Source organism: Mesoplodon bidens, assembly GCF_964165515.1.
Source record: "Mesoplodon bidens genome assembly, contig: HAP1_SCAFFOLD_369, whole genome shotgun sequence".
NCBI classification, from domain to species: domain Eukaryota; kingdom Metazoa; phylum Chordata; class Mammalia; order Artiodactyla; family Ziphiidae; genus Mesoplodon; species Mesoplodon bidens.
In genome coordinates, this window is record NW_027672519.1 from 254,921 (window position 1) to 281,928 (window position 27,008).

General features: G+C 41.3%; 1 protein-coding gene across 1 annotated transcript in view; it reads right to left on the reverse strand.

The window, feature by feature from the left end:
- Positions 1 to 291: 291 nt before the first annotated feature.
- The window catches only part of LOC308610081 (RAD52 motif-containing protein 1-like), a gene marked incomplete at its 3' end in the record, with an annotated part of 106,198 nt that continues 79,481 nt past the window's right edge, over positions 292 to 27,008 (reverse strand). The window contains exons 4-8 of the mRNA XM_081259344.1: positions 5,176 to 5,298; positions 4,632 to 4,707; positions 3,574 to 3,672; positions 1,838 to 1,923; positions 292 to 393 (exon numbers count right to left, since the gene is read on the reverse strand). Coding sequence (XP_081115470.1) covers positions 292 to 393; positions 1,838 to 1,923; positions 3,574 to 3,672; positions 4,632 to 4,707; positions 5,176 to 5,298 — 486 coding nt within the window. The remainder of the gene's footprint in view (positions 394 to 1,837; positions 1,924 to 3,573; positions 3,673 to 4,631; positions 4,708 to 5,175; positions 5,299 to 27,008) is intronic.

A 27,008-nucleotide genomic window follows, 5' to 3' on the forward strand; every position in this document is an offset into this window, starting at 1 on the left:
CCTTTATTAGGCTCCTGCGGAGATCCAATGCACACCACCAGAGTGAGCCTTTTTCCCAGAGTCCCCAGGGCACAAGCCACCCTTCCCCTTGCAAAGGTGACAATTACCTCCTTCCGGGCCCCCTTCCCAACCCCGCCCTGCCCTCCCAGGGCCCAAACAATGAGGCGGGATTTGGGCTGCAGACCCCAGTGGCCACAACCTCCAGCAGCCCAGGGGTGGAGGGGAGTTGGGAAGGATGCAGAGCTTCCCGAGGAAACCACAGGATGTGGCATTCTGGGAAATTCAAAAGTGCTAGTCCAGTTCTGGCAATCTGAACTCTTCCTCCTCGAAGCTGAAGTCTGAGAGACATTCTTCCTCCCTTTGGCTACAGGGCTGACAAGAAAAGTAGCTGACCTGCAAAGTGAGCACCAGTCAGGGTGGCGGGAGGGGAACACACCTTACAATTATTCTAAAATGTTGCCATTTCCTCCAAACTCTCAGTATTCACGTCTCATTATCAATTCACCACTCTGTTATCAGAGGTTACCACTGAATCAGTGATGACTCCAGAACATCTATAGGAGGGGTTTGGGGCAGGTGAGCAATTCATCCTGGGAAAGAGTGTCTAAAACCAAGTGAATGGCCCTTTATATTAGCATGGGAAGACTTCCCCCATCCCACGTTGTCTCAACAGAGCCATTAATCTAGAAAAAGCTACTGTGTCACTTTTCAGAGGTCTACCCTGTGTGCAGACATGGAGAAGACACTTAGAATGTTAAAGTCAGCATGTTAAGTAATTTTCTTCAAATACTATAACTAGCACCCAGTTTACTTTCTTCACAGTCCTTTTCATATTCTATTTAATTTTAGTCCTTTTTAATTGTCTGGTACACCTGTAACACCTAAAATCCAAGAGAGAAGGAGCTTCATCTTATTTCCAGTGCCTAGCACATAATGGTTTCTCAATGGAACTGATTCCAAGATTGGCCTCATTTAGGAATGGATCTGTTGTTATAATCAGGTTTCCGAAATCTTTACTATCAATACGGAGTCCTTTCCTCTCACGTTTCACAGGAAGCTAGACTTCTTAAAGTCCAAAACATGGATACGTTTGAAGTTTCCTTGACTGATTTAAATTGAATTAAAATAATTATTTCGTACAGGAAAAACTTTCAAAATTTTTACATTTTTCAGAACATAACCACCTTTCCTTTCTCTACTTTCTTCCCTTCAAAACAAATTTTGCAACGTTGGGGTGAGTTAAATAATCAGAAAACTAGCCCCAAAATAAGCTCTCAATGACATGAAACACATTTTTTTGCTCCTTTTAAATAAAAATCCTATATACAGTACATTAATGTTTTCTTTTAGAAATTAAGTTGACAACTTAATCCCTAATTCGAGGCATCCATATAACTGGTTTACAGAAAGGTTCTTCAGCAAAATATTTAACACAAGATATATGCTGAGATCTGGGTAATATACCTTACTTGAAAGGCATGAATAGTTTTAAAACACTGTAGCATAATCACACTTAAGGCCATAGTTACTTTGTTCCCAAATCCCTGCAATTCTATTTGAGGGGAGTTCTAAAAGGCCTGTGTCTTCTCCTGTGTCCACAACTGTAGACGTACACTGATGGCCCTCAATCCTGCTCTCCAAACTTCAAATAACGGGCCAGAGGCAAGGCTCGGGACTTGGAAAAGTCCTAGAAATTCCCTGCCTCAAAAGCAGTTTCAGAGTTTCACATTTTCCTAAGGAAGACAGAGCTGAGTAGACATGCCAAAGTCTTCCAAATCCTGCTGCTTGTTTTGAATTATGGCTACACTGGCTGTGTTGAGTTTGTATCTCCATATACTTGAATTAAATCCTGTAGTTCCTCTTCAGTTCTAGCATCTGTGACCTCTTCACAGGGTCTATAGGCCACAGCTATTTTACCACTTTCTGAAATAAAGTTAACAAGGATCAATTCAGAAGTTTTCTTGTTCTAAAACTTCCTGTATACAATGGTAGCACCCAATAATTAGACATTCTTTTGATTTCTAAAAGCAGAAAATAAGAGCATTTTCCTAGAAGTTCCCTCATCTGACACTCCAGTTTTTATCATAATTATTTGTGAAAAAATATATAAGAAGTATCAACTTTGGTTCAAAAACCTTTATGATCTTAGAAATAAGAACTAAGGAATAATGACATAGAAATTAAAAGCTGTGGAAACAAAAATGTTCAATCACAATACAATGAAATAGGAAGGCATTAGGTGGGGGTCAAAATGAGTTCAAACCTGGAGAGATACCACTGGACTATAATAGATACTTCATATTAGAAGCAAGGCAAGGGCCTACTCCTTGGGACCAAACTTCTACCAGATACAGTGAACAAAGCTTTGGAGACAGAGACAGAGAGAGACAGCATTTGAACACTCTACTGGCAGAAACTGGCCCGTGTACCTTTTGGACAATACAGCTTTCCTCAAGGCAAGCTAGAGCCACCAGGCTTTTTGTCTAAGGAGTTTGGAGTACATATAAGGAATACCTTGGCATTATTAGGAACAAACAACCCAGACATTTAGTTTGGTTCTTAAAGGTTGTTACCCAGAGTTGACAGCTGATGGAGATTCTGCCTGATGACCAGGGAAGTCAAACTTCACTGGAAGGACTGCCCAGGCTGGAAGGCCAAGACCAATCCAGGGTCAACTCTTACAAGCAAATAAGGTCTCTGACAACTTAGCTCGGATTTTCTCTAAGCCTGAAGGGCTGTGAAGCAGGGGAGCAATTCTGTTCCGGGAATCTACTCATCATGAAGTTTCCTTTGGGCACAGGCTGTGACATTCTCACCGCTGTATAACTCGATAGGGAACACAATCAACACTATTCAATAGCATGAACACTTTCAAGGCCCACAAAAACGTAGCCAATTATTATATAAGAATCATATTCACCCAATATATCAGAAATGAAAACTGAAATTAAACTGATTTCAAAAACATAATCTAATAAACTCTTCAACAAGAAAAAAACGATAATAATAATAGTCAGTATATTTTCTCTGCTTACTATGTTTCAGGCATAGTTCTAAGCTTTTTACATTCATCATCTCATTTACTCTTACAATATCCTCCATTAGGTGATAAGCTGTATTACTAATCCTATTTGCAGATAAAGAAATTGCAGCTTAGAGATATTAAATACCTTCAAATGTCTCTGGCTAGAAAAACCTAAAATTGCAACAACAACAACAACAACAAAATCTAAGAGACAAAGTTAGGACTCAAACACAGGTGTCCAAGGCTTATAATCACTGCACTATTCTGTATGATAAGCAAGCAATTGGGGAAGAACTGGATCAAACACTTTCTGTATGAACTGTGGCAAGTCACTCTACATCTAAACACTGGGGACAATAATATTTGCTGTCATTTTTCTCATAAATGCCACAGAGAACACATTTAAGACTGCTGCTGTGAAAGCATCTGGTGAACGAAAGAATATGTAATGTTTTAGACAACCATTATTTTCATCCAATTAACTTTTCAAGTAACTTTATTTGCTCACTGAAACTGAAGTACTTCAGGGACAATCAAAAAGGTCTTACCTAAGGCCACAATCAGCAGTTTCTGGAATGCGTCTGTCATAGCCTTCTGAATAGCAAGCTTCTGGGTTACCTTCCTTTCCATAAGGAATGATAATGACCCTAAATCCAACCAAAACAGATGAGTTTAAAATGCCTGTCTGCATAACTGATTTCTAGGTCATGTGTGTAAAACTAAAAATGCATCTGTGATTCTTAGATCATTATCTTAGTGATTAAGGGCAGGCACAACACTGGGGTACGGGTGAATGTCTCTGTTGTAGGTATAGCCTGGCATGGCACATTTTTACTACTCAGATCTATTCTGGAAGTTCCTAAAACACTCGATGGGAAATGCAAACCAAGAACGTGGCACAAATCTCATACTACTCACAGATTTCAAATGGACAAGCTGAGGCTGCACTGCTACAGACCCTGCTCTCCTGTGCGTAAAGGGCTGGATTCATACAGTGAGATAGATTTGGCGGTAGTGCAGATGATCTGGCCTCTCCTCAACCATCACCCACTCAGGTGGATGGTGGAGCCTCCTCCACTCCATTCGCTAACAGCCCTGCCTCTGAGTTAAAACCCTAAGCCCAAGTGCCATGGATTCTAGGAAAAAACTCAGTACCAATCGGAATCCCCTTTCCAGGGATCTACATTTACTTTTTCTGCTCAGGCCCTTCTATAGGAGGCAAAGGACTGAATATTTACACAAGAGTTTATTTCAATCTTTAGACAATGATTTTCTTGGGATAACTGAAGGCCAGAAGACATCTGTATTTGAAGGAATATTTTAGCACATAACAAATCATTAACAACAACAACAAAAAAAACTAACTCATTTTCCCTCCTCCTAAGCTTCTTGGCAGGCGGTCAGTTCTAAAATTCTAAAGTTTAAGGTGCTGTCAGGTATTGCCTAAGATAAAAATCTATATTGTCAGGCAGAAAAAAATCTGCCCAGGGCTTTAGTGGCTTAGAAAAGTGATGATGTATCTGAAAAGGTGAGTTTCAGAAAGAAAGGAAAAAAGAGAAATCCCACTCCCTCACCTCCCCACACACAAACATACTGGAAAACAGACCTTCCTCCAACTTATCCAAAGGTTCCTCAGCCATGACAACTCTGGGACTCCTGCACTCGTGGGAGGGCAACACCACCTCTAAAGCACAGAAGAACTTCAGGCTTTGCTTCTGAAGTGGTGTCACAATATCTTCATTTTCCCTTTCTTTAAGGTTAGAAAGATCCTGAAGCTGTTAGGATTATGAATTAAAGGCTAGACTTCAAAGTATCCTCTTGTTAGAAATAAAAACTAAACTCCAGCAATCCCAGGTAAAAGTTTAGGTATGCAATAGCTTCAAAATCAAGTGAGACTTGCAAATGAATGACTAGATATGGACAAATATTTTTTATTATATACCATACAAATACTGGAGAAAATTATGGACACCGCCATCCAAGTCATTGAGATTATCACTAATTCTAGGTGGCAGGCCAATGCTCAGATACTTCCATGTGGAAGGCTCTCACACCTCCTCCCCATAGCCCTGTTCTATTCTTCTCTCTAAAGTCTAGGAGTTCAATGTTGAAAGGAGTCTGGTTAGTCAAAGAAAATCTACAGAGTTTACCTTGATGATCCTTTTTGACCACCCACTGAAACCAAAGTAGTGATTTGCCAATTCTTGGCATCTGGAGCTGTTTAGGGCCAGCGTATTATGTTGAACCGCCTTATGTCTGGTGCCGAGACGAACCTAAAGACATAAAAGACCGAAAAACATCACAATCCTACATAAGAGACTTATTTTGGATATACCTGAGATTTATCAATACCAATTTCATAGAGTGGTTGTGAAGATTAAGTAGGACATTTTAAGCAATGAGCTCACAGTCAGCCCTAAATAAATGTTATTTATTATTTTTAAGTCAGGACTTTTCTGCATCATTTCCAGGTCCCCTGATTAACTGGAAGGTTCCCTTACCTATGGTGGTGAAAGTGATGATGAAAGCAACCAAGGAAGCCCAGCAGAAGCCTATCATGGGGCTGGGGGTAAGCAAAGGAAGTGAACTGTTTTACTCGTCTCATCCTGTAGCTCCTGCTTGAGAATATGACCTGAAGAGGAGGTAAGATGGACCTGCCACTGAATCAGGACCTTACTCTGTAGCACCCCCTCCCCAAGTTACTAACCCCTGTTAGAAGAGGGAATACCTATACCTCTATAAATGTAAATAAAGCAACCAAAAGAATTAGGGGTTCATCTGCATTAACAAGCTTCTTTGAGAGTGCAAATATTTCCAGTCTTAACTCTCTAAATAACTTACATATTACTGTGGATTTTTTACATCACTAGTTCTTTCTTAAATATCTATTTCCACTTTGAACAGGGTGTAGTATATAAATATAGTCATAAAAATTCAAATAATACAAATAAAGTCAAAGCATTGTTAATTCTTTATTGATTGGTTTGTGCATCTTCCTCTGTCACTAGTTTATGAGCCCCTTAAGTGCTTGAAGGAACCATATGTTATTCTTTCCTTGTTACCAGACGCAAGCATAGATCTTGGCATATAAGAGACGAGTGATGGTCTGCTGACTGAGTGAATGAATGAGTACATAAGAAAATGAAATTACTTTCTCCAACTGAAGCTGCCTGCTGGGAAGGAGAAATGAAGACTAATTTTTAAATGTTGAGTGTCGCATGAGAGGCTAGGCCCTGTACGGTGAGTCATAATGGAGCTGTCCCGGACAATTAGGAAGCTTCAGAAGGGCTCTGAGCCCCTGCTACGAGACAGTTGACATCTGGGATAACCTTGCCACAGTTCTTGCTGGCAAACATTTCCCTTCGTGCTACTGAGAAAAACTCAGATACATTAGGCCTTTCCTTCATTTTATTTTAAGTTGTTATTCTCTTTTCTGTATTTATAAAAAATACAGGGGAAAAAAGATAAGAAGTATGTATACCTGCCAATGAATAAAATAACACATAATTGGAACTTCCCTGCTGGTGCAGTGGTTAAGACTCCATTCTCCCAATGCAGGGGGCCTAGGTTCAATCCCTGGTCAGGGAACTAGGTCTCACATGCATGCTGCAACTAAGAGTTCTCACGCCACAGTTAAGGAACCTGAGAGCCACAACTAAAGGAGCCTGCCTGCTGCAACTGGGGAGCCCACATGCCGCAACTGGGGAGCCCATGAGCCGCACCAAAGCGGCCCGCCTGCTGCAACTAAGACCCGGTGCAACAAATTTAAAATTTAAAAAGAACATATAATTAAAGTAGGTAACAATTTCGGGGGTGTGGGTAGTAAACTAAGGCTCGAAAATTAAATAAAGAAATCTAGGTCTTCCCTGGTGGCGCAGTGCCTGAGAATCTGCCTGCCAATGCAGGGGACACGGGTTCGTGCCCTGGTTCAGGAAGATCCCACATGCCACGGAGCAGCTGGGCCCGTGAGACATGGCTGCTGTGCCTGAGCATCCGGAGTCTGTGCTCCGCAACAGGAGAGGCCACAACAGTGAGAGGCCCGCGTACTGCAAAAAAAAAAAAAAAAAAAAAAAAAAAACCCAGAAGGTGCAAAACTGTTTCCTATCCCAGCCTCCTATCTTCCATCTTACAATCCTATAACTGACACTGCAGAGAATCAAAGTCCACACCGTGTAGGATTTTTCCCACCAGTACAAAACACTGCCTCAAGGGCAAGTTCGAACTGGCTATTAATTCAGTTCAGCAAACATTTCCTGAGGCCAGGCCCTGTGTTAGAAGCACTAAACTCAAAGAGGAAGCATGCCATCACTGCTTTCAAGAAACTCAGATTCTAGCAAGACAGGCAAAGCACTAGTGAAAAATAACAAGAAATACCTTCCATCTGCCAAAAGGCATGAGCTGCCCTCAACAGAAGAACACAAGTTCACTGTGCAGAGATGATAGGGAGAGCACAGGGGAGTTTTTCAGAGAGAATGCACAAGAAGTCACCAAGACAAGAGAAAGCACGTGATACACTCCAGGTGTGTCAGAGAAGGAGGGAAAGGAGCTAAGAATGCCCTCCAATGCCAAAAGAAGTGAGGAATTTATTCCATAGCAATGGAGCTTGATGGGAGGTGTTTAAATAAAGAAGGGACCTATCGGGCAGTCCAGTGGTTGGGACTCCGCGCTTCCTCCATGGCGGAAAGGGGTGGGGGGAGGGTTTGATCCCTGGTCGGGGAACTAAGATCCCGCAGGCAACAGGGTGTGGTCAAAAAAAAAAAAAGAAGGAACCTATCATGTAGAACTCCTGTGAACAACTGGTGATAAGCAGGCATTGCCATTAATAACAGACCACTAAGCAGTCCAAGTAATAGAGATTGAGAATTCAAGCGCAGCCTCTCCTGAGCTATACCACTCATGATGCAGGGAGCAGCAATCCTGGGCAAAGAAGACCTAAGATCCTCTGACCTGACAGTCACAACACTGCTCCGGCGGACCACGCTTGCAGACCTCCCATCACCATCTCTGTCGGTTCCGAGACTGCTCTTCTTGCCTGTTCCCACCCTCGCTCACTCTCCCCACTTTCTACCTCACCAAACGGCCCCAAGGTACAGGTCTCCTCCATCCTTCCAAAGCTCAATTTATGCCACTTCGCTTTTAAGAATGACCCACATTAGCGCCTGTTTTCCTAACCAAAAGAAATCCAAAGAGGTATCTATTTACACAAAAAAGGGGGGAAAATGAGGACAGTGTCTGGCATGTGTTGTGCAGCAGCCCATACAGAGGCAACTCGCACTGTGCGCTGCAAAAGCGGGTGCAAGGGGCACCACCCAGCTCCTTCCCGGGAACCACACTCAGTACCTCAGCGTCAAGCCACCATAGCTTTGAACTGTCACTGAGCTTCTGTACTTTAGCTCAATTTATTTTGTGCATCCGTTAGCAAGATGTGTCCTATGGTCACTGCTTCTTCACTTTACACCACTTCGGCTTATGAAAGGTTTCATGGGAACGCTCTGCTTCCAGTCATTGGGGGAAACCCATACTTATTGTCCTCCCGCCTCCCTCCAGCCTACGCATCCACTCTCGGCCTGGCCTTTCCAGCTTTGAAAAGACAACATGGCTCCGCCCTCTACCGCCTATATACTGCAGTGAAAGATGAGGGGAGAAGCTGACAGGCAGACAAAAGGCAGCAGCAGTGAGTGAGGCCTGGTGACAGACATCGGAAGAGTTCCAGGCCCCTTCAACTTTTGAGATGTTTGGTATAACAAAAAATGTCGAAACACCTAAGGGATGGGATGAGAAAGAGCTCAAAATGCACTTCAGTATTTGTTAGCATTTGTTAAATATGGGTGGTACATACACGGGGTACAATGTAATATTCTCCACTTTTCTCAGTATGAAATTTTTAATTAAAAATATACCAAAACACGGTTTTGAAAATTACAGGATCTTTAAAATGTTTATACATTTGACAAGTTAACACAACACAAAAAATGAAATCTAATTGTGTAATTCACAAGGTAATCCAACAAATATTTAGAGTATTGTATCCTCAGGCATTACATGGCCTCCCTTTAAACTTCATCAGCTCTCCCTCAGTGGGCTATAATTCCCAGTTTACTTTAAGGGAACTTCAATATTTAAGTTATGGTTGGTGTTTATGTCCCTTATACAAACATGCATTAATTTGGGGAAATCAATTATCAAACAAACATCAAAAGTAATCATTTCTACATTACTAATGTGACTTTGCCCATTAGAGATCAGAATGGCATTACAAGATCATCAGTGACTTATTCTATAGGCCAGAGTTGATGCTATTGACACTTTGGGCTGAACAGTTCTTTGTTGCGGAAGGCTGTCCTGTGCCTCATAAATCTTTCAGCAGCATCCCGGCCTCCGACCACTAGGTGCCAGGAGCACGTCTCCTGACTTACGACAACTAAAGATGTCTGTCTCCAGACATCAGCAAATGTCCCCTGGGGGGCAAAATCATTCCTGGTTGACACCTACTGATATAAACAAGCATATAGTGTTTGCTTGCCAAATAACAGCAACAGAAGATGGATAAATCCATGGATTCCAAAGGTCCTAGAATTAGCAAATCTTCTCTATACAACTCCTAGCCCACATCTAGAAAATATTACAAAAGGAAGCAAAATGAAAAGAAAAACTAACAACACATGAGCTAAAATCTTTACTAGGGACAGAACACAGCACAGTGATCCAAAGCACAGACTTGGAGCCAGAGGACTTACATTCAGAACTCACCAGCTGTCACTCACCAACTGTGTCACTCACCAGCTGTGTGACCTGGAGCAAATGACTTAGCCTCAAGTATCTCAACTTGCTCACCTCTAAAGTGGCAAGGAGACAACTAATACCTACCTCCTATGGTTATTTATTTTCACTTAAGAATTAAGCGAAATAATATGTGTAAAGTGCTTAAAGGAATGCCTGGCATACAGTAAGTGCTCAGTAAGTGTTAGCTATTGTTATTTCACTAAAATTCCATATTTTCAATTTATACAAAGTGGAAATCACTTTACAGATTTCAACATACAACACCCTATTTTTAGAAAATAAAATATCATGCTATGTAACTACTTTATCTACTTGACAGAGGAATTATTTTCACCCATTTTCACCATCTCGGTAAAATAATAATGGTTATCATTATGCAATCATAATAATGATTATGCTCTCCAATAGCCACTGGAGAAACAAGTGTACTTGTACGTCGCTGACAAAGACAAGGTAACCCCTAAAACTGGCTCTGAGGGGAGATCACAAAGCCTACCATCAGCATTAATCACCAAACATATTAGCCAGGGACATCTCAATAAAAGTAACACAGAAGTAGAGATTAGGGACAGAATTACTAACTCCAGGATCTATGGGGGGAAGTGACTTAATTTCAAGAGTTAATGTCTCTGATATGTAGGCTCAGGTGCCCACCTCAGCACTGGATATGAAGATGCCTACCACAATTAATCAGGTCCCAACAGTTCATTTCTAACTGCGGTCTCCCTGAACCTCACTGCGGGTACTTCTGTAGCGTAGCTCTCCATACAAGGCAGGTCTCTGGTAACTGTCTTCCCTGGTTCTTCAGAAAACAGCATGACCTGGCTACACATACTCCTGAAGAATTTCAAGCGTCTTCTGGAAAAACATAAAATAAAAACTGCCAGCCGAAGTCAAAGTGAGACAATGTCTCAAGCCACGCTAAAATGGACTATAAAAAACACAGAGATCTAGAAACTACCTCTACACGACACCAGCTCCCAGACACACCTCACCATGTAGCCGACACTCTTGGCCAGGATACACGGGTACACCCGTGTCTACAGCACGCAACCCTGCCATGTGGCGGACAGACACTGACCAAGCTGGGTCTTGTACAGCCTCTGCCATGGGGACAGAAAGGCCCGGAGAAGGGCGCTGAGTCGCTTAAACCCACCAGTGTGGGAAGAAGCACCACGTCCACCCATTGAGAAGGCCACCCCTATTTGCCTTGACTCTTTCTCTTCCTGTTAAAAATTATCCAACTTTCACCAAAAGAATACACAACACTAACTTTCTGCAAACTCCTGCCCCTGTGGGGAACGGCATTACTGGAGGATGTAACTCCACACACAAAAAAGCTGGAATCAGTAACCAAGGTTCTAATTCAAATCCGGTCTAATTCAAATCCATTAACCCCTGTGATCCGTTGCCGATCTACAAAAAGAGCCTAACAGCACATTAGTCGTTTGACCAGCCAGCATCCATCCCTTTTTCTGGTAATAAAAGCCCACACATTTCCTCAGAGTAGGCACCTCTCCCCACCTCTCAGTCAGCGTGGCTACGGTAGGATCGACTCCGCCAAAGAGCCACGGGTGCCACGTGACCAGAACTGGCCAATCCCAGTCTCACAGCCTCAAACAGCGATTGGCTCCAGGTCAGACATGTGACACCATAAGAGCCAATGAGACATCATGAGACCTTTCCTGAGGCTTCTGCGAAAGAGACAGGCGCTCTTTCCGGCTGAATCTAAACGCTGACAGGCTACAGGGGGTGAATATGCTACAGCCAATTTTCTAACATACAGTTCCTACAACTGAAGTCCATACAGGAAAAGGCAGAGTTGACTCGTGGGGAGAACCTGAGTCCTGATGACTTTACTTGAGCCCTGAATCCAGCTAGCTGTGCCTGACTTTGCAGTTAGGTGAGCCTAACTCAAATTTCTTTCCAGCTTAAGCCAATTTAGGTTGATATTTCAGGCAGCTGAAGCAAACTGATGTATATGTGTATATCTGGTTAGTACCTCACAGGATGTGAAAAATGCAATGAACTGATAGCTGTCTTGTAAAACAGTGTATATATACATGATTATTAAAAACACTGGTCACAGGTATTGATTAATAATAACAAGTGCAAAGAGAAAAAAGTGGGCATGGGAGAGGAATGACTTAGTGTGATATGTGGTTATTCTGACTCTTGAAAATATTCCAAAACATTTGTTTAAACAATTTTATCATAAAGCTATTTCAGCAATAATAATAAGAATAATAACAAGAGCCATTTGCTGAATGCTTCCTGTGGGCCAGAGGCCCTTGAAATGACTATATTATGTAATCTGCTTGAGTCCTCATAATGACCTTACAAGGTGGATGTTATTATTATCATTCCCACTAACAGATAAGGAAACTGAAGCACAGACAAGTTAACTTACTCACCCAACAGTTACACTGTAAATAAAAGGCAGGATTCAAATGCAGACATTTTGATGCAGCTCGTGCTTTTAGCCATGACACTGAATCTGAACCTACACTCAGAGTTCTAATGCTGTTCCAGTGAAGCAGAAACTCAAACTCAGGCACTCCCCAAAGCATCAAATGGGAATGTAATATACCACTATTTTAACCCTGGAAGAGTCTTAAGGACTAATTCCTACATAGTTCTCCATTATGAAAGTATACATATTTAACCACATTAGTGATTATCATTTTTTTAAAAAGTGTGAAAACCCTCACAAACCTCAACCAATTGCATCCTTTGGTTAAACAAAAGTCCTAGATGTTCCCAAGACTAAGAGGTATATTAATTAGTATTACCTTTCCAGAAAATAACATTTGCACCTTCCACAAAGTCAACTTTATGAGGACATTCCCATCACTAAGTTACATTTCACCACTTTTATAGAACAGAAACTTATTTTAAAATCTACCCATCTTAGTATAATACAAAAAAAGAAAAAAATTTATGCATTGGACTTTCTCAAAATTAAACCTTTTTCCTCTTTGAAAGACATTATTATGTTAGAAGGATACGAAGCCAAGCTAAAGACTGAGAAAAAACCAACTGCAAATCACATACCTGAAAAAGGATTTGTATCCAAATACATAAAGAATTCTCAAAACTCAACAGTAGGAAAACAACCCAATTAAAAGCTGCACAAAAGATTTCAACGGCACTTCACTAAGAGGACCTAATGATGGCAAATAAGCACATGAAAAGATGTCCAATGGCATTAGTCATCAGAGAAATGCAAATTAAAACCATGATAAGATATTACCACATACCTATTAGAATGGCTAAATTAAAATCACTGATAGTGTCAGTGATGTGGAACAGGTGTAATTCTCATACATTGCTAGTGGGAGAATAAAAAATGGTACAGACACTCTGGAAAAAGGGTTGACAGTTTCTCATAAAGTTAAAAATATACTCACTATATCACCCAGCAATCCCCTCTCCCCAGAGACAGCTACCCTAGATATAGAGAAATGAAAACTATGTTTGCACAAAAGTCTGTACACAAGTGTTTACAGCGTCTCTATTCCTAAATGCTAAAAATAGGAAACAACCCATATGTCCTTTAAGGAGTGACAATGGAAAACTACTCAGTAATAAAAAGGAATAAACTTAAAATACATGCAATAACGTAGATGAATCTCAAAAACACAGTAAAAGAACCCAGTCTCAAAAGGTTACATGTATGATTCCATTTATAGAACATTCCCAAAAAGACAAAAATATAGGGATGGAGAAAAGGTCAGTGGTTGCAGAGGTTATAGGATGGGGACAGTTAACTATAAAAGGATAGGATCAGGGAATTCTGCGGGGTGACATTATTCTGTATTCTGACTGAAGTGATGGTTGCACAAACTACACGTGCTAAATTAACAGAAAAAAAGAAAAAAGGTAGTTTTACCGTACGATAATTTTAAGAATAAAATTTTAAAATTATTTTTAAATATGAAACTCAATGTCACAATGGACACGGTTATTAAAAACTGGAAAGAAATAACGAAGGAAAAGTTTGTTAATAAAAGGAAAACCTGGGCTTCCCTGGTGGTGCAGTGGTTGAGAGTCTGCCTGCCGACGGGGGGTAAACGGGTTCGAGACCTGGTCTGGAAGGATACCACGGGCCACGGGGCAACAGGGGCCGGGACCACAAACATTGAGCATGCGTGTCTGGAGGCTGTGCTCTGCAACAACAGGGTCCACGGCAGTGACAGGCCCACGCACCACGATGAAGAGTGGCCCACGCTCGCCGCAACTACAGAAGGCCCTCGCACAGAAACGGAGACCCAACACAGCCAAAAATAAATAAAAAATAAATAAAAATAAATACATTTAAAAGGAAAACCTATACATTTCCCTTTCTGCAAATGTAGGTTTTTGAGGGAAGAGTGGAGCCTCAGAGAGAATGTCTGCAAACAGGACAATCACTAGTTCACTAAGTACAAAATGTAGGATACTTATGAAGAATCCCATCACAGCTAGATAATTGGTCCAGAATCAAAAGTAAATACTGGAAGAAAAATGAAATCAATAGTGTACCACAGAGGTGGTAGGCAGACAGGCCTGGACTAAGACATGTTCAGTAATAGATAATAAGGGTGCTGATTTATAAGCATCATTCTCGTCCCACTGTGGACTTCCTTCTGCAACAGTACCAGATCATCTTGAAATCAAGTCATGAAATGTACTTTTATATTTTTAAAAATCAATTCTTGTCCTTAAATTAACTTTTCTTATCAGTTTAGTCATGGTCCTCTATTACTTCTAAAACATTAAATCTTATTTGATTAGAGACAGGCTTCAAAAAATAAAAATAAACTGTGATCAAATACCAGGAACAAACAGTAGTAACTAAAATTTCTTCAATCTAAACTGAAGATGATTTCTGTATCTCTATCTTTTACATTTGTCTCCATTGGGGAAAAAAATTATGTACCTCATAATTAACTTGGCTGGAATGAATCAGACTGCATTTGTAAAATTTCATAAGACCAATGAGCTGTGCTAAACACTACCACTATCCACCTGAGCAGAAATTACTATCCATAAGTTTCTTTACATAACTAACAAAACAAAAATTTAAACAAAAGAAGAACTACTAGAAAAAAGTTAGAGATTCATTTTTTAAGTCAGGAATTTGCCTTTAGTCAGTAATTTGCCTCATACATTATGATTTTCCCTGTGGAAACCCAATTATTATCCTGAAAACAAGACCACTTTAGAAAGCAAATGCATCGTGACAAAAGAAAGAAAAGGCAGGTTGATACATTATTAAAATAACTCACACGCCGTACCCTGAGGAGTAAGGAAGCCATGGCAGAGCAGGCCCCCTTCTCCTCAATGGACAGCACAGCTGTGGGGAAGACACTGCAGCTAGCAGAAGCGTGTCACACTTCCTCAGGGAGGAAGCAAGTTACAGACCACTCTAGAGAGGGCACCCATAAACTGATGGCCACGCTCATTACCCAACGTCCAGGCTACCCACAGGCTGACTGCAACCCAACTTTCCCACCATTCCCACAAAGGCCCCAGGAACTGTCAGGCCTCTGAGGCTCTGCCAATGCCCTTCCCTCTACCCAAATATCCTTTCCCTCCTCTCTCGGACCTCAATCCTGCCCAGCTCTAAATGAACACACCAAGGCCTATTTCCCTAAGAATGCCTCTCTCAAAACCAAAATTACTTCCTCGAGAATGATCTGCCTCTTACTCATCCATCATTATCTTGGATTCAATACATCATGTAAGATGCCTTATCTAACCAACACAACTCTTTTAGAAATAAGAGTCATGTTTTAGACCATCTATGACATGACATGAAAACCATTCAGCTCACTAAAACCATTCAATAAATACTCTAATTGAATTTCCCAAAGAGTTGACCTAAAATAACGTAAATGACAAGCATTCCAAGAACCGTCCTGAACCAAATTCACTTCTCGTTTCAATGCCAATGTCATACACAGGGATGTTGTATTGTCTTGAAATGTACTTGCCTTTATCCAAAACGAGAATCTCTGATGAATCTATGGGACACACGTGTAAAATATTCTGCAAAGTCAAAAAGCTTTATTTATCGTACTGTGCTTAATTTACAGCCAGACCTGCAGTTTCTCTAAAACTTATACAATTACTGAGTATGCAAGAAGCATAAGAAGAGAGTAAGTCTATTGAGAAGAAAACTGGAGGCGAAGGTCATCAATCATTTTCTACTTTGAATCATCTCTTTCATAAAGAGGTAAATGCTTCTAAATTCCAGAATGAATGGAATTCAATACAGCAAAGTAAAATGCTTTCATTACATAAAATAAATATCTTGATGGACCTTCCACCATCTGTTTTAGTAACTTCAATTATAAAAAAATCCCCTAAATTTAAGAAAAGTTATATCAACGCTAAATTGAGATTTTTTTTCCATCTATTACTTTGATTTTCCTGACCCATTTTTGAGAATTGTCAGCATTCTAGATCAAGAATTCCAAATTATTTCTTGAAGAGAGTGAGATTCCTCCCAAGTCATTTAACATGCTTACTAATCAATAAAGATATGAAAAAACAAAAAAAACATATTTATGAAGCAAGCAAATTATATTAAAGCACTGACTTTGAGAAAAGGTTGCTGCTTGCCAAGAAAATTTTATTATTATAAAACATTTTCTGTCATTTGTATTTCTTCATTTTCCCTTCCAGATGATCTGTGTAGCCTTGTAAACACATCATAATCCAAAGCAGTTGAGCTTTATCAATAAAATGTAAATCAATGCAAGAGAGCCAACTGCATAAATAAAACAAAAGTGTACCGTGCTTCCGTGGTGGAGCAGGGGTTGAGAGCCTGCCTGCCGATGCAGGGGACACGGCTTCGTGCCCCGGTCCGGGAAGATCCCACATGCCGCGGAGCGGCTAGGCCTCTGAGCCATGGCCGCTGAGCCTGCGTGTCCGGAGCCTGTGCTCCACAACGGGAGAGGCCACAAGAGTGAGAGGCCCATGTACCGAAAAAAGAAAAAGCATACCACCATCATCCCAAGCAGACTACAAAATAGCAAGCAGATTATAAAATAAAAGTCTACAAGCCTGCTTTTTTAAATATATATCTAAATGCATTGAATATCTTATATAAAAAGCCAAGAGATAGAGATGAAACAAAATATTAAATGTACATCTCCTTCCCCAAAACCCTAACTCCCTTCCAGTCACGAGGAGAACCTCACACAAACCCAAGCTGAGGGACAGTCTATGAAATACGTGAACGAGGACTCTTCAAAATTGTCATTAAGAAAAGGAAAGTCTGGGACTTTCCTGGTGGTGCAGTGGTTAAGAATCTGTCTGCCAATGCAGGGGACACGGGTTCCAGCCCTGGTCTGGGAAGATCCCACATGCCGCAGAGCAACTAAGCCGGTACGTCACAACTACTGAGCCTGCGCTCTAGAGCCCGCGAGCCACAACTGCTGAGGCCACACGCCGCACCTACTGAAGCCCACTCACTCTAGGGCCTGTGTGCCGCAACTACTGAGCCCAGCTGCTGCAATTACTGAAGCCCGCACACTTAGAGCCCGTGCTCCGCAACAAGAGAAACCACAACAATCAGCAGTCCACGCACCACAACAGAGCGTAGCCCCCACTTGCCCCAACCAGGGAAAGCCCGCGCGCAGCAACAAAGACCCAACACAGCCAAATATAAACAATAATAAAAATAAATAAATAAAGGCATCATCACATAAAAACAAAAGAGGAAATAGTTTTTTCAAAAAACAATAACTGGTGGGGCAGTGGTTAAGAGTCCGTCTGCCAGTGCAGGAGACACGGGTTTGAGCCCTGGTCCGGGAAGATCCCACAGGCTGCAGAGCAACTAAGCCCGTGAGCCACAACTACTCAGCCTGCGCGTCTGGAGCCTGTGCTCCGCAACAAGAGGGGCCGCGGCAGTGACAGGCCCACGCACCACGATGAGGAGTGGCCCCTGCTTGCCGCAACTAGAGAAGGCCCTCGCACAGAAACGAAGACCCAACACAGCCAAAAATAAATAAAAAATAAATAAAAATAAGTACATTTAAAAGGAAAACCTATACATTTCCCTTTCTGCAAATGTAGGTTTTCGAGGCAAGAGTAGAGCCTCAGAAAGAATGTCTGCAAACAGGACAATCACTAGTTCACTAAGTACAAGATGTAGGATACTTGTGAAGAATCCCATCACAGCTAGATAACTGGTCCAGAACCAAAAGTAAATACTGGAAGAAAAATGAAATCAACAGTGTACCACAGAGGTGGTAGGCAGACTGGCCTGGACTAAGACATCTTCAGTAATAGATAATAAGGGTGCTGATTTGTAAGCATCATTCTCGTCCCACTGTGGACTTCCTTCTGCGACAGTATAAGGATACCACCAGATCATCTGGAAATCAAGTCATGAAATGTACTTTTATAGTTTTAAAAATCAATTCTTGTCCTTAAATTAACTTTTTTTATCGGTTTAGTCATGGTCCTCTATTACTTCTAAAACATTAAATCTTATTTGATTAGAGACAGGCTTCAAAAAATAAAAATAAACTGTGATCAAATAGCAGGAACAAACAGTAGTAACTAAAATTTCTTCAATCTAAACTGAAGATGATTTCTGTATCACTGTCTTTTACATTTGTCTCCATTGGGAAAAAAAATTATGTACCTCATAATTAACTTGGCTGGAATGAATCAGACTGCATTTGTAAAATTTCATAAGACCAATGAGCTGTGCTAAACAGTACCACTATCCACCTGAGCAGAAATTACTATCCATAAGTTTCTTTACATAACTAACAAAACAAAAATTGAAACAAAAGAAGAACTACTAGAAAAATATTAGAGATTCATTTTTTAAGTCAGGAATTTGCCTTTAGTCAGTAATTTGCCTCATATATTATGATTTTCCCTGTGGAAACCCAATTATTATCCTGGAAACAAGACCACTTTAGAAAGCAAATGCATCGTGACAAAAGAAAGAAAAGGCAGGTTGATACATTATTAAAATAACTCACACGCCATACCCTGAGGAGTAAGGAAGCCATGGCAGAGCAGGCCCCCTTCTCCTCAATGGACAGCACAGCTGTGGGGAAGACACTGCAGCTAGCAGAAGCGTGTCACACTTCCTCAGGGTGGAAGCAAGTTACAGACCACTCTAGAGAGGGCGCCCATCAACTGATGGCCACGCTCATTACCCAACGTCCAGGCTACCCACAGGCTGACTGCAACCCAACTTTCCCACCATTCCCACAAAGGCCCCAGGAACCCTCAGGCCTCTGAGGCTCTGCCAATGCCCTTCCCCCTACCCAAATATCCTTTCCCTCCTCTCTCCGGAACTCAATCCTGCCCAGCTCTAAATGAACACACCAAGGCCTATTTCCCTAAGAATGCCTCTCTCAAAACCAAAATTACTTCCTCGAGAATGATCTGCCTCTTATTCATCCATCATTATCTTGGATTAAATACATCATGTAAGACGCCTTATCTGACCAACACAACTAGTTTAGAAATAAGACTCATGTTTTAGACCATCTATGACATGACATGGCAACCATTCAGCTCACTAAAACCATTCAATAAACACTCTAATTGAATTTCCCAAAGAGTTGACCTAAAATAACCTAAATGCCAAGCATTCCAAGAACCGTCCTGAACCAAATTCACTTCTCATTCGAATGCCAATGTCATACACAGGGATGTTGTATTGTCTTGAAATGTACTTGCCTTTATCCAAAACTAGAATCTCTGATGAATCTATGGGACACACATGTAAAATATTCTGCAAAGTCAAAAAGCTTTATTTATCGTACTGTGCTTAATATTCAGCCAGACCTGCAGTTTTCTCGAAAACTTATACAATTACTGAGTATGCAAGAAGCATTAAAAGAGAGACTAAGTCTATTGAGAAGAAAACTGGAAGCGAAGGTCATCAGTCATTTTCTACTTTGAATCATCTCTTTCATAAAGAGGTAAATGCTCCTAAATTCCAGAATGAATGGAATTCAATACAGCAGAGTAAAATGCTTTAATTACATAAAATAAATATCTTGATGGACCTTCCACCATCTGTTTTAGTAACTTCAATTATAAAAAAAACCCTAAATTTAAGAAAAGTTATATCAACAGCTAAAATTGAGATTTCTTTTCCATCTATTACTTTGATTTTCCTGACCCACGTTTGAGAATTGTCAGCATTCTACATCAAGAATTCCAAATTATTTCTTGAAGAGAGTGAGATTCCTCCCAAGTCATTTAACATGCTTACTAATCAATAAAGATATGAAAAAACAAAGAAAAACCATATTTATGAAGCAAGCAAATTATATTAAAAGACTGACTTTGAGAAAAGGTTGCTGCTTGCCAAGAAAATTTTATTATTATAAAACATTTTCTGTCATTTGTATTTCTTCATTTTCCCTTCCAGATGATCTGTGTAGCCTTGTAAACACATCATAATCCAAAGCAGTTGAGCTTTATCAATAAAATGTAAATCAATGCAAGAGAGCCAACTGCATAAATAAAACAAAAGTGTACCGTGCTTCCCTGGTGGCGCAGTGGTTGAGAGCCTGCCTGCCGATGCAGGGGACACGGCTTCGTGCCCCGGTCCGGGAAGATCCCACATGCCGCGGAGCGGCTAGGCCCCTGAGCCATGGCCGCTGAGCCTGCGTGTCCGGAGCCTGTGCTCCACAACGGGAGAGGCCACAAGAGTGAGAGGAACGTGTACCGAAAAAAAAAAAAAAAAAAGCATACCACCATCATCCCAAGCAGACTACAAAATAGCAAGCAGATTATAAAATAATAGTCTACAAGCCTGCTTTTTTAAATATATACCTAAATGCATTGAATATCTTATATAAAAAGCCAAGAGATAGAGATGAAACAAAATATTAAAAGTAAACATCTCCTTCCCCAAAACCCTAACTCCCTTCCAGTCACGAGGAGAACATCACACAAACCCAAGCTGAGGGACAGTCTATGAAATACGTGAACCAGGACTCTTCAAAATTGTCATTCAGAAAAGGAAAGTCTGGGACTTTCCTGGTGGTGCAGTGGTTAAGAATCCGTCTGCCAATGCAGGGGACACGGGTTCCAGCCCTGGTCTGGGAAGATCCCACATGCCGCAGAGCAACTAAGCCCGTACGTCACAACTACTGAGCCTGCGCTCTAGAGCCCGCGAGCCACAACTGCTGAGGCCACACGCCGCAACTACTGAAGCCCACGCACTCTAGGGCCTGTGTGCCGCAACTACTGAGCCCAGCTGCTGCAATTACTGAAGCCCGCACACTTAGAGCCCGTGCTCCGCAACAAGAGAAACCACAACAATCAGCAGTCCACGCACCACAACAAAGAGTAGCCCCCACTTGCCACAACCAGAGAAAGCCCGCGCGCAGCAACAAAGACCCAACACAGCCAAATATAAACAATAATAAAAATAAATAAATAAAGGCATCATCACATAAAAACAAAAGAGGAAATAATTTTTTCAAAAAACAATAACTGGTGGGGCAGTGGTTAAGAGTCCGTCTGCCAGTGCAGGAGACACGGGTTTGAGCCCTGGTCCGGGAAGATCCCACATGCTGCAGAGCAGCTAAGCCCGTGAGCCACAACTACTCAGCCTGCGCGTCTGGAGCCTGTGCTCCGCAACAAGAGGGGCCCCGGCAGTGACAGGCCCACGCACCACGATGAGGAGTGGCCCCTGCTCGCCGCAACTAGAGAAGGCCCTCGCACAGAAACGAAGACCCAACACAGCCAAAAATAAATAAAAAATAAATAAAAATAAGTACATTTAAAAGGAAAACCTATACATTTCCCTTTCTGCAAATGTAGGTTTTCCAGGCAAGAGTAGAGCCTCAGAAAGAATGTCTGCAAACAGGACAATCGCTAGTTCACTAAGTACAAGATGTAGGATACTTCTGAAGAATCCCATCACAGCTAGGTAATTGGTCCCGAACCAAAAGTAAATACTGGAAGAAAAATGAAATCAACAGTGTACCACAGAGGTGGTAGGCAGACTGGCCTGGACTAAGACATCTTCAGTAATAGATAATAAGGGTGCTGATTTGTAAGCATCATTCTCGTCCCACTGTGGACTTCCTTCTGCGACAGTATAAGGATACCACCAGATCATCTGGAAATCAAGTCATGAAATGTACTTTTATAGTTTTAAAAATCAATTCTTGTCCTTAAATTAACTTTTCTTGTCAGTTTAGTCAGGGTCCTCTATTACTTCTAAAACATTAAATCTTATTTGATTAGAGACAGGCTTCAAAAAATAAAAATAAACTGTGATCAAATAGCAGGAACAAACAGCAGTAACTAAAATTGCTTCAATCTAAACTGAAGATGATTTCTGTATCTCTGTCTTTTACATTTGTCTCCATTGGGGAAAAAAAAATTATGTACCTCATAATTAACTTGGCTGGAATGAATCAGACTGCATTTGTAAAATTTCATAAGACCAATGAGCTGTGCTAAACAGTACCACTATCCACCTGAGCAGAAATTACTATCCATAAGTTTCTTTACATAACTAACAAAACAAAAATTGAAACAAAAGAAGAACTACTAGAAAAATATTAGAGATTCATTTTTTAAGTCAGGAATTTGCCTTTAGTCAGTAATTTGCCTCATACATTATGATTTTCCCTGTGGAAACCCAATTATTATCCTGGAAACAAGACCACTTTAGAAAGCAAATGCATCGTGACAAAAGAAAGAAAAGGCAGGTTGATACATTATTCAAATAACTCACACGCCATACCCTGAGGAGTAAGGAAGCCATGGCAGAGCAGGCCCCCTTCTCCTCAATGGACAGCACAGCTGTGGGGAAGACACTGCAGCTAGCAGAAGCGTGTCACACTTCCTCAGGGAGGAAGCAAGTTACAGACCACTCTAGAGAGGGCGCCCATCAACTGATGGCCACGCTCATTACCCAACGTCCAGGCTACCCACAGGCTGACTGCAACCCAACTTTCCCACCATTCCCACAAAGGCCCCAGGAACCCTCAGGCCTCTGAGGCTCTGCCAATGCCCTTCCCCCTACCCAAATATCCTTTCCCTCCTCTCTCCGGAACTCAATCCTGCCCAGCTCTAAATGAACACACCAAGGCCTATTTCCCTAAGAATGCCTCTCTCAAAACCAAAATTACTTCCTCGAGAATGATCTGCCTCTTATTCATCCATCATTATCTTGGATTAAATACATCATGTAAGACGCCTTATCTGACCAACACAACTAGTTTAGAAATAAGACTCATGTTTTAGACCATCTATGACATGACATGGCAACCATTCAGCTCACTAAAACCATTCAATAAACACTCTAATTGAATTTCCCAAAGAGTTGACCTAAAATAACCTAAATGCCAAGCATTCCAAGAACCGTCCTGAACCAAATTCACTTCTCATTCGAATGCCAATGTCATACACAGGGATGTTGTATTGTCTTGAAATGTACTTGCCTTTATCCAAAACTAGAATCTCTGATGAATCTATGGGACACACATGTAAAATATTCTGCAAAGTCAAAAAGCTTTATTTATCGTACTGTGCTTAATATTCAGCCAGACCTGCAGTTTTCTCGAAAACTTATACAATTACTGAGTATGCAAGAAGCATTAGAAGAGAGACTAAGTCTATTGAGAAGAAAACTGGAAGCGAAGGTCATCAGTCATTTTCTACTTTGAATCATCTCTTTCATAAAGAGGTAAATGCTCCTAAATTCCAGAATGAATGGAATTCAATACAGCAGAGTAAAATGCTTTAATTACATAAAATAAATATCTTGATGGACCTTCCACCATCTGTTTTAGTAACTTCAATTATAAAAAAAAACCCTAAATTTAAGAAAAGTTATATCAACAGCTAAAATTGAGATTTCTTTTCCATCTATTACTTTGATTTTCCTGACCCATGTTTGAGAATTGTCAGCATTCTACATCAAGAATTCCAAATTATTTCTTGAAGAGAGTGAGATTCCTCCCAAGTCATTTAACATGCTTACTAATCAATAAAGATATGAAAAAACAAAGAAAAACCATATTTATGAAGCAAGCAAATTATATTAAAAGACTGACTTTGAGAAAAGGTTGCTGCTTGCCAAGAAAATTTTATTATTATAAAACATTTTCTGTCATTTGTATTTCTTCATTTTCCCTTCCAGATGATCTGTGTAGCCTTGTAAACACATCATAATCCAAAGCAGTTGAGCTTTATCAATAAAATGTAAATCAATGCAAGAGAGCCAACTGCATAAATAAAACAAAAGTGTACCGTGCTTCCCTGGTGGCGCAGTGGTTGAGAGCCTGCCTGCCGATGCAGGGGACACGGCTTCGTGCCCCGGTCCGGGAAGATCCCACATGCCGCGGAGCGGCTAGGCCTCTGAGCCATGGCCGCTGAGCCTGCGTGTCCGGAGCCTGTGCTCCACAACGGGAGAGGCCACAAGAGTGACAGGACCGTGTACCGAAAAAAAAAAAAAAAGCATACCACCATCATCCCAAGCAGACTACAAAATAGCAAGCAGATTATAAAATAATAGTCTACAAGCCTGCTTTTTTAAATATATATCTAAATGCATTGAATATCTTATATAGAAAGCCAAGAGATAGAGATGAAACAAAATATTAAAAGTAAACATCTCCTTCCCCAAAACCCTAACTCCCTTCCAGTCACGAGGAGAACATCACACAAACCCAAGCTGAGGGACAGTCTATGAAATACGTGAACCAGGACTCTTCAAAATTGTCATTCAGAAAAGGAAAGTCTGGGACTTTCCTGGTGGTGCAGTGGTTAAGAATCCGTCTGCCAATGCAGGGGACACGGGTTCCAGCCCTGGTCTGGGAAGATCCCACATGCCGCAGAGCAACTAAGCCCGTACGTCACAACTACTGAGCCTGCGCTCTAGAGCCCGCGAGCCACAACTGCTGAGGCCACACGCCGCAACTACTGAAGCCCACGCACTCTAGGGCCTGTGTGCCGCAACTACTGAGCCCAGCTGCTGCAATTACTGAAGCCCGCACACTTAGAGCCCGTGCTCCGCAACAAGAGAAACCACAACAATCAGCAGTCCACGCACCACAACAAAGAGTAGCCCCCACTTGCCACAACCAGAGAAAGCCCGCGCGCAGCAACAAAGACCCAACACAGCCAAATATAAACAATAATAAAAATAAATAAATAAAGGCATCATCACATAAAAACAAAAGAGGAAATAATTTTTTCAAAAAACAATAACTGGTGGGGCAGTGGTTAAGAGTCCGTCTGCCAGTGCAGGAGACACGGGTTTGAGCCCTGGTCCGGGAAGATCCCACATGCTGCAGAGCAGCTAAGCCCGTGAGCCACAACTACTCAGCCTGCGCGTCTGGAGCCTGTGCTCCGCAACAAGAGGGGCCCCGGCAGTGACAGGCCCACGCACCACGATGAGGAGTGGCCCCTGCTCGCCGCAACTAGAGAAGGCCCTCGCACAGAAACGAAGACCCAACACAGCCAAAAATAAATAAAAAATAAATAAAAATAAGTACATTTAAAAGGAAAACCTATACATTTCCCTTTCTGCAAATGTAGGTTTTCCAGGCAAGAGTAGAGCCTCAGAAAGAATGTCTGCAAACAGGACAATCGCTAGTTCACTAAGTACAAGATGTAGGATACTTCTGAAGAATCCCATCACAGCTAGGTAATTGGTCCCGAACCAAAAGTAAATACTGGAAGAAAAATGAAATCAACAGTGTACCACAGAGGTGGTAGGCAGACTGGCCTGGACTAAGACATCTTCAGTAATAGATAATAAGGGTGCTGATTTGTAAGCATCATTCTCGTCCCACTGTGGACTTCCTTCTGCGACAGTATAAGGATACCACCAGATCATCTGGAAATCAAGTCATGAAATGTACTTTTATAGTTTTAAAAATCAATTCTTGTCCTTAAATTAACTTTTCTTGTCAGTTTAGTCAGGGTCCTCTATTACTTCTAAATCATTAAATCTTATTTGATTAGAGACAGGCTTCAAAAAATAAAAATAAACTGTGATCAAATAGCAGGAACAAACAGTACTAACTAAAATTTCTTCAATCTAAACTGAAGATGATTTCTGTATCTCTGTCTTTTACATTTGTCTCCATTGGGGAAAAAAAATTATGTACCTCATAATTAACTTGGCTGGAATGAATCAGACTGCATTTGTAAAATTTCATAAGACCAATGAGCTGTGCTAAACAGTACCACTATCCACCTGAGCAGAAATTACTATCCATAAGTTTCTTTACATAACTAACAAAACAAAAATTGAAACAAAAGAAGAACTACTAGAAAAATATTAGAGATTCATTTTTTAAGTCAGGAATTTGCCTTTAGTCAGTAATTTGCCTCATACATTATGATTTTCCCTGTGGAAACCCAATTATTATCCTGGAAACAAGACCACTTTAGAAAGCAAATGCATCGTGACAAAAGAAAGAAAAGGCAGGTTGATACATTATTCAAATAACTCACACGCCATACCCTGAGGAGTAAGGAAGCCATGGCAGAGCAGGCCCCCTTCTCCTCAATGGACAGCACAGCTGTGGGGAAGACACTGCAGCTAGCAGAAGCGTGTCACACTTCCTCAGGGAGGAAGCAAGTTACAGACCACTCTAGAGAGGGCGCCCATCAACTGATGGCCACGCTCATTACCCAACGTCCAGGCTACCCACAGGCTGACTGCAACCCAACTTTCCCACCATTCCCACAAAGGCCCCAGGAACCCTCAGGCCTCTGAGGCTCTGCCAATGCCCTTCCCCCTACCCAAATATCCTTTCCCTCCTCTCTCCGGAACTCAATCCTGCCCAGCTCTAAATGAACACACCAAGGCCTATTTCCCTAAGAATGCCTCTCTCAAAACCAAAATTACTTCCTCGAGAATGATCTGCCTCTTATTCATCCATCATTATCTTGGATTAAATACATCATGTAAGACGCCTTATCTGACCAACACAACTAGTTTAGAAATAAGACTCATGTTTTAGACCATCTATGACATGACATGGCAACCATTCAGCTCACTAAAACCATTCAATAAACACTCTAATTGAATTTCCCAAAGAGTTGACCTAAAATAACCTAAATGCCAAGCATTCCAAGAACCGTCCTGAACCAAATTCACTTCTCATTCGAATGCCAATGTCATACACAGGGATGTTGTATTGTCTTGAAATGTACTTGCCTTTATCCAAAACTAGAATCTCTGATGAAT